Source organism: Symphodus melops (assembly GCF_947650265.1).
Source record: "Symphodus melops genome assembly, chromosome: 7".
Taxonomy (NCBI): Eukaryota; Metazoa; Chordata; class Actinopteri; order Labriformes; family Labridae; genus Symphodus; species Symphodus melops.
Genome location: NC_136697.1, coordinates 7,291,676 through 7,300,377, shown reverse-complemented (window position 1 = coordinate 7,300,377; position 8,702 = coordinate 7,291,676). Strand labels below are relative to the sequence as shown.

The following is an 8,702-nucleotide window of genomic DNA, read 5'->3' as shown; positions in this document are numbered from 1 at the left end:
GATAAATGAAGTAAAAGGCTGGATGTAATGTAGCAACCCTCCAAGTAAACCACATGTTACTTAAAACAGAAACAACTGGTACTGGAGAATTTATACTCTGAGCATGTACATGGTATAATCAATTGAGCTTTTGCCACTTGAGTTGAAAAAGGGGAGATGAGCGCAACTCATTTTTTTCAGATTAAATTGAGGCAACATTGCAAAGAAAACATAAATCTATGTGTTACAAATGGAGTTACACTTAAATCTCCACAGAAAATACAGCGTTGTCTGAAGAGGTGAATTAATTAGAAGCTTTATTTTCTTTAGAAAGGCCAGAGGCTCTTGTTGTCTCAGACATTGAAACCTTGTCTTTAGTAGGATCAGACCATTATACAGAACAGTGGTAACAAAGTTGTGAAGGTGACATTCTTTGTCACCTGGAAATTCACCTGGGATCGATGGCATTCCTGGTGAGGTATATCAAAACCTATGTTGGCATCTTTTAACAACTCCTAAGCAACATTATCAGAGACACAGAAAGAGGGCATCATCACATTACTCTTAAGATCCACAGGGGCATTACAAAGATCTCATGAGAAGCATTGGAGACCCCTCACATTACTCTGTTGTGACACCCGTATACTGTCCAAATGTATCGCAATAAGAATGAAAAGATAAAAGATGATGAAATAGGTTTCATAAAAGGGCGATTTATTACATCCACCTCGAACTGCAAACAAAAAAAATGCAAAGATATACAACATAATTTATAATTAGATTTTACACAACAAAGGCCCTATGCTTCATCGCATACAGTCTGTGACTCTGAGAAAGATGAAGTTAATAATGTAATACTTTAGAAGCGATTCTTTACTAGAACATATAAAACAACAATTGACTCGTACTGTAGAAAAGTTGGCTAAGGCTGCATCACGTCGGCTTAAAACTTGAACCCATAAACATCCTGTTTGGGGTTTTGGATTAAAATGGTCCTCAGATAATAAATACTATTATTCTGTTTGGCAATATCTTCATATTTAAAGTTCAATCAATGAACAGTTTGAGTTTATGTTTCTTTAGATATACAGTGTTAAAACAACATTGATTGAAGAAAAAAAACAAACTTAAATCAGTATAAAGTAGAGCATGATAATGTGAATTGAGACATTTTCTGCACTTATGAATGATGGCTGGTGGGAGAGTTGGGCATACTTGGATCCTGGCCGGTATCCTGGGACGGAGTCAGGTATTCCTGCGCGGGTCCTTCAGCTCGCTAAAGAGGGAGAGAGGGGGGTCCTGTGACTGAGGGCGTGGCGGTGGATTGACTATGGGGGCTGACGTGTCTTGTGTGGGCGGAGTTAGCTCAGCGGGTCATGTAGATATGTAAAGTGTACTGAGATTGAAAATGTCAGATTGTCAGATTGTTTTTCTTTGTTCTTTGTTGTTGTTGTTTGTCAAAAAAAACAAAAAACATTTCAGGCATGACCTGTGTGTGTGCACCTGCAGTCAGGACACCTTCAGACAGAACATGCAGCACACTGAGGGCCTGATTTACTAAAGGTTTGTGTGTATTAAAATGTGTGCAAACTTGATACCACCAGCAAAAAATGTGCTATCTGAGTTACTAACAGCGTGCAGTGAGGATTGCGTCTTTCACATGAGCAAAACAACACGTATTGTCCAAATAGTATGTTTGCCTTAATGAATATGCAAAACGAGGCGTTTCTGCCTCAGCGTGCAAAATACTGGGAGGAGAAAATGTAAAGAAGTTAAGTTAGTACACGCAGTGTGATTTATCAAGCCAGGCAAAAATTGCGGTGGTTGTGACGGTGTCTGAATTTAACACCTTTGAAAAGAACATGCTAATCCAAGAGCCCCAGTGTTACGCACTGCAGGCTGCAGTTAGGAGGAGACATAGGCACAATGAAAGACGTGTTAACATGTTTAAATGACAGAAAAATAAATGGTATGCATTTATTTTGTATCAGGCCCGAAGTGTGCAGAGCAGGATCTGTTCACTGCACGACACCTGAATACCAACATCTACACATCTGTATTTACTGTCCTGTGTCTGCACAGACAATACATGTTCTCTGTGCTCACTATGAACCCCATGTTATTACATCATGAAGCTCCTATAATGATGCTGAGAGGGCAGATATAAGGTCAGCACGAGCATTCACATCTGTTGACTGTGGGAGGTGTTAAACTCTGATTGATGCTCTTTTTTCTTCTGCCAGCTAAAGTCCAGAAAAGATGCTGCTGTCAGTCGAGCATCATAAATAATACTAATACTAATAATAATACTAATAATAATAATAATAATACTAATAATAATAATACCAAAAAAAGCTCACACGATGAACAAGCTGATATGAAAAAGAGCGATGCATGAGTTCATGTGTTTGCACAGATTCTTCTGTACTTGGGCACATTTATTTCAAACATGCATGTAATCAACACAGCAGAAAAACACTGAACATGTGAAGAAATGTTTTTGTATGTTCAGCCCATCGTGCTCACAAAGCATCACTGACAACGGTTTAGAAAGAGTGTTGTCAACATTTGTAACACTTTCTGAAACCTTAAGCTTTAAAACAATACCGTCTCATTTATTTTAATGATGAGTACACAGGATATAAAAAACAAAGATCTTCAGTCATATTTTTAACTAAAAGCTGCGATGAGCAAAGAGAGAGAGAGAGAGAGAGAGAGTGTATATTGTCAATGTTTCTGTTTGTGTGATCTTTTATAATAACTTCAAAATTCTGGTATGGCAACGGCCCTTTTTTAGAGTGAAGCTCTCGACTTGCATGATGGCACATACTGTGGGTCTTTATGATGAGGCTCGAGCTTCCAAAGTCTAAATGTATCTTTAAAAAGTACAACATCATTATACGTGTGAACAAATGCAAACATTCTCTTGATGTAAATCAATCCCGAAAAAACTAAAAAAGCACGTTTCAGTGTAAAATAAATATTTATAGAAATCTAATTCTGCAAGATAGAGATGTTTTACGTTCCATGCAGGGTTTCAATGTGGGGATTCGGATTGTCCCGATCTTGCAGGTTTACTGGAGGAGTCTGTACGCACGTTATAATACATTTAGATAGTTTGCATGACTGTAAATTTACAGAATGTGAAGTAAATGGGCTAAACATGCAAAAACACACTTCACAAAAAATGTACACATTTAGAAAACATGTTCTTCTGCAATAACAAATTATTACAACAAATATACATTATTTAGTCTATTTACATTATTTTCATTAAATATACACTTTGTACAGTATGTCCTTCAGTCTCTGACACAGTCTAGTGGTTGGCTTTCAGTTTGTACTTGAAGTCAACATCATACGTGGGCTGCAGGATCCCCAGACCGGCTCGGCTCTGGTCCAGAGGAGGGACTTTGATGGCTGGGTCCAACAGCTCCATGTCGAAATAACTTAGCACCAGAGTCAGGAACTGTTTGATCTCGTACACCGCGAAGAACCTGCCCGGACATTTGGTGACTCCTGAGCCGAACGGCATGTAGAAGTACCGCAGACGGCGCCCGTTGCGATAGAAGGTGGTCTTCTCCTGACCCTTCTCATCCAGGAAACGGTCAAACTTGTACTCCTGCATGAAGAGGAGGGAGGTGATTTTAAAGGAGGGCAGCTCACTAATAGAGTAAAGTTGTCCAAAGATTCTGTTCTTTTGGATACCACGTGTTCAAAAATGAGACAATCTGTGTTGTTGATATGGATCTATAGGATCTAAATGTGCTAAAGTTTTAAAACGTAAGAAAACAAACAAGGAGTTTAAACTTTGCTATGATGACGAGGCTACTATAAAGGATTTTAATCAATGATGTATTTAAGGCTCTTACATATGGATCCTCGTAGATCTCTGGGTCGAAGTGCAGCATGGGAGGATACAGGGCTATCACATCATCTTTCCTTATACGGTAAGCTTCCTGGTTGTCAAGGTGAAGCAGGAAGTCTTCCTTGGCAATGCGTACGTTCATGGAGGCGCTGGAGAGACGCATGGCCTCTTTAATGATGCTGTCTGTGGACGTGAAGAAGTAAAACATAAAATAACGCCTCAGACACAGTTCACAGTGTCGACTTTTAATCTCCACTCCGGACAATAATCGCTCCATGTACAGCTCCTTGTATTTCCTGGTGATTGCTGGAGATCTTACCCAGAACAGGCAAGTTGTCCAGCTGCTCTCTGCTCAGGTTCAGTTTGGGGTTATTGGGGTCGACCTTCTGACCTGAAGCCTCCAGAACTTTCTGCACTTCTTCACGAGCTGCTTTCATAGCATCGGGACTCCTGAGGACATAAATAAGAGACTGTTAATATTAGTTGTAGACACAGCAGTGACATCTTCCATTTGTTTCTAAAGAGGATTTTTTTGAAGCCCAACATTGGCTTTCATAATATTCATTAAGTAATGGTTTCACTTTATTCAACAAGTCACGAAATGTGACTTACAGGGCTACAAACCCAACATAAAGCAGAATAACCTTAAAATGCTGTTTTTATTTAAAGGATCTTTGGATGACTATTTTGAATATAGCATCAGGACATCAGGAGAATCTTAATGCTGAAAGACTTTTATGAATGGACCTGATTTTTGTCTGAATCTCTGTCAGAAATCTTCAACTGAAGTGTCTTGATGCCAGCCTTGAACCCATAAACACTATCCGTGTCAATTATCTCATCGATCTGAACTGTGTAGGTCTGTGTGCTATCAGCTCTTTGAAGCTGATAAACGTGCAGTAATATGATGTAACACTTCCAGCTCCACAGGACAGAGGGTAGTCTGAGAGCAGAAGACACAACGAGAGACTTCACAAAGTGTCCTGTGTAATTCAGTGGAACTTGTTCTAATGTCAGTCTGACAGGTTTGATAGCTAATGTTTTAGCTAGTTACATGTGCTATAAGTCCACAATTAAACTGTACGTCACACTTGTAGGCGTATTACCAATCTACACCAGCCAGTTAGACTGGTCACATAAATATATCATGTTGTGAAATACAGACTCATTTATGTCACTATCACTTTAACTAACCAGGCTCAGGCTATCATCTCTAATAATTATTGTCAATTATACAATGAAAGAGACTGTGGTATTATCAGCAGTTCTTGACCTGGGAGTTCAAACCCGCACTTTCTTATGTCTGATATGTCGGGGGGATAAAAGTACTGTTGAAAAAAAATTGCAGTTTTCAACTATTTTAACTGAGAGGGCTGTGATGAAGCACAGCTGAAACTGAGGGACTTTATCTCTTAGGATGCTGAGAGCGGAAAAGTGGAGAAACTCAGTGTGAAGCGTCTTGTCCAAGGACACGTCGGACATGTGGCTGCAGGGACTGGGGCTCGAACCACCGACCTTCTGAGACACTGCCACCCCGAGAAATCAAGGAACTACTTTAAAGACTATCTTCCTTTCTTTCCTTTTTTTTCCCGCCCCTGAACGATTATGAAGTCGTGTTTTTTCCACATTCACCTAAATGCTGCGTAATCTCTCTCTGAGTGAGTGGTGAAATATGCTGAGTAGAGGGAGATGTTACTCTGGCAGTAAGGTGACATTCAAAATCAAATTTGTGGCTATTCAAACGTGCCAGTGCCCCATAAAACTTAGTGACCTCTTATAACGCCTTGAGTTTTAATGTTTTATGCAAATCTCTACATTTCTGTTAAGACAGACCAGACCTCTCTGCCGCCTGCTGAGTTTTTATGTCAGCCTTCTGTGTCAGTGAGAGACCGTACAGTGTTTAGTAAGAAGACTCACCTGATCATGTAGAAGAGGCTCCAGAAGGTGGCAGGCAGGGTGTTGGCCTGTGAAGCCCACAGCAGAGCTACGTGTGTCCTGGCTTTGCTCACGTCATTGAAGGTGGATAAAGAATCATTGAGAATCATCCTCATCGAAATCAGGTCAGACACATTCTCCCTCTTTGACAATTTCTCAGCATGCATGGTCTTCGCCAGGTTCTTGAGATTCAAAAAAGGGGACATTCATGTTAGTTTATTTCATCATATAGACCTCACAGTTTTGTCTGTATCATGTGCATTGAACCCTTCCTGACCTCTCGGGCGCTGTAGGCGCTCTTGAAGACGTGGATGGGCAGACCGGCCACCAGCGCTGGGAAGATCTTATCAAACTCTTTGAAGTTCTCCAAAGCGTTGAGAACCAGAGCTTTCTGAGCCGCCTGCCGAGCCTGACACTTATCCTCACCAAACTCTTTTCCGAACAGGGTAATATATCCAGATTCGAACATCACCTGCACGACACAAGGACACCTGTCAGGACTGTTGAAACATGGCGCAAAAGGCGGAGAAGCTGCTGGAATCAGAACAAGATGTCAGCGCTAGAGTTCCTCTTTGTTTCTGTGTGTCATGCCTCTTCCTTATTCCTTGTACATTGCTGTTCTAAAGTGGTTTCCTGACCTTGTAGCAGAAGGCAAAGATGCCGTCCACCTCCCAGGTGTCCTTGCTGGGGCTGAGTGTGTCTGACTTCAGCATGACGTCCTGCAAGTGGCCCATCATAGTCTCTATGAGGGAGGGCAGAGCCTCCCCCTGCAGGGTCTTCAGAAAGGTCTGGTGAAGGTTCTCCGTGGTGTGACCGTGTCGTGGGTCGAAGCTGTCATGGCCGAACGCCTGCAGAGAGGAGAAAGAGAAAGCTTAGGATCATCACAGGACTCACCTGCAGCATGAAGTGTGAGCAGACACCCGCGCCAAAAAAAACCAACAAAAGATGAACTAAAACAGACCTTGACAGAGGTGGCAAAGTGGAACTTCCTCCAGTCCAGATGTCGGCCCTGTCTGATGACCGAGTGGTAGGAGAACGGGTCACACAGGAAGTGGATGTACTGGCCGGCAATCTTGCAGGTAAAGATGTGTCCATATTTGTTCTGACGGCTGCGGAGGAACTGGAGAGGGTTGGCCCCAAACTGCAGAGCACAGCCCAGGTACGGAATGAAACCGCTCTCTATGGCAGGCTCACCTGGCTGCCTGAGGGTGTAGACAATGAAGAGAAAGAAACGTGTTTAGAATGAAGTGGAAACTATCTCTACTGGATGTCAGAATGGGGCAATTAAACATCCACATGTTCTCAGTCAAACCCTCCATTGGTTTTTGAAGAGGTGTTAAAGTTCAACTATGGCGGTCACCACATTGGAAATGTTGACTCTGCCTCACTTCACTGAATGTGGTTCATTAACTGATATTGACTCTAAAACCAGACAGTAGATATGTACATGTGACTGCAAATGTTCTACCTGGACAGCTATGTAAAACTAAAAAGTGACATTCAGAGAGATGAGGGAAGAGAGGAGAGAAATGGGGGATGATCTGAAAGAAGGGACTCAACCTCAAAAAGCAGGGACGACAAAGTCCATGGTCATATATACTTCTTTCAGAGATAAATAGGGTGTTTTGCTTGCTGCACCTCTTTTCTTCTGTGGATGATTCATTCAAACATATTCAGAGCTCCCCTTTGACTGTCACAGTTTCCTAAATGTTGTTCGTCGTCTCTCTCTCTCCCAACACCCAACAGCCTTAAGTGAACAACACAAACCAGTTTCCAGTGTTGTTGTTGTTGTTGTTGTCTGTACCAGCCTGAATGTCATCATGAGGCTTTTCAACACGAGAATCATCTTTTAAATAATGTATGTCTTACAACAAAATGTGTCCAAGAATCCAAAGCTGATGAAGTGTCGTGAAAGAAATCCAGATATCATCTCCCTCACTGATTTACTTCTGAACATGACAGGAAAGTAAACTGAAGCTTCACACATGTCAGCACAGTGATGTGACTCAACAACATACCCAACTAGTTCCATCATCTTTACAAAGGCCTTTGTTTGACAAGCACACACTGCACACATACTTCTGTCACTCACAGTGACGGTTACATCAGAGGCCCCATATATCTCTGTTGAGGCTCGCCCGGAAAAACACAGGGACCAGAGTAAAACTGTGTGCAACCAACTGAAGGTGTACATCAGGAGATGTCTGCTCATGCACTCTTCACACTCTGTAAAGGGTGAAACTTTTGCACCGCACAGGTGAGGTCTTACCTTTTCCTTGTTCCCACAGCCAGCCACAGCAGGCAGCAGAAGCCCACCAGGACGGCCCAGATCAGAGCGATGCTGATAATCATGCTGATGATGATGATGAGAGGAAGATCCAACCAAGGAGAAAGCTCCACACAGATCACACACACTCTCAGACAGACACTAAATCCTGCAGAGAACAGTGTATGTAAATAGGCTGTAGATTATGTGTGTCACTGGTGTGTGTGTGTGTGTGTGTGTGTGTGTGTGTGTGTGTATGATCAACACAGGCAGTGTGTGGCAGGGCTTTATACCTGTTTTGAACTGTAGGCAGGGCTAGAGGGCGGATATACAGCACAGGTGTGATGTCATCACTGGGAACAGCAAAAGGTCAGTTTTTTTCTTTATTTGTTGTGTAAGATCTAATCTGTGATCAATCTGCATGTGTTTTAGGAACACAGGAGCTGAAGTTCACTTTATTCAAGGTTGTCCTGCTGATCAATATTTTTCAAGATACTGCATGTCATAAATCAGTTTTTATAATATTATTAAATACAATCAAATATATACAATATTTCTAAGTAGCTCTGATTATCCCACATCAACAAATCATTTTTAAATAGGAGTTACAGAAGAATGAATATTTCTCTCAGATCACACTCAATGCGCTGGATT

General features: G+C 41.7%; 1 protein-coding gene across 1 annotated transcript; it reads right to left on the bottom strand.

Annotated features, from left to right (window-relative positions):
- Positions 1-2,378: 2,378 nt before the first annotated feature.
- cyp7a1 (cytochrome P450, family 7, subfamily A, polypeptide 1) lies at positions 2,379-8,271 on the bottom strand. The gene is made up of 8 exons (XM_079347817.1): positions 8,052-8,271; positions 6,744-6,984; positions 6,421-6,630; positions 6,060-6,254; positions 5,765-5,964; positions 4,167-4,297; positions 3,852-4,030; positions 2,379-3,601 (listed from the first exon to the last, which is right to left on the bottom strand). The coding sequence occupies exons 1-8, from the start codon at positions 8,132-8,134 to the stop codon at positions 3,299-3,301; spliced, it is 1,542 nt and encodes a 513-aa protein (XP_079203943.1). The 5' UTR covers positions 8,135-8,271; the 3' UTR covers positions 2,379-3,298.
- Positions 8,272-8,702: the final 431 nt, after the last annotated feature.

What these genes read in the sequence shown, in the direction of transcription:
- cyp7a1 (XM_079347817.1), bottom strand. Translation starts at nt 8,134, where the DNA reads ATGATTATCAGCATCGCTCTGATCTGGGCCGTCCTGGTGGGCTTCTGC. An exon ending in TCTTTGCCTTCTGCTACAAG is followed by an intron (nt 6,255 to 6,420) that starts GTCAGGAAACCA and finishes TGTGTCGTGCAG; the next exon opens with GTGATGTTCGAATCTGGATA. An exon ending in AGCCTCTTCTACATGATCAG is followed by an intron (nt 4,298 to 5,764) that starts GTGAGTCTTCTT and finishes TTATGTCCTCAG; the next exon opens with GAGTCCCGATGCTATGAAAG.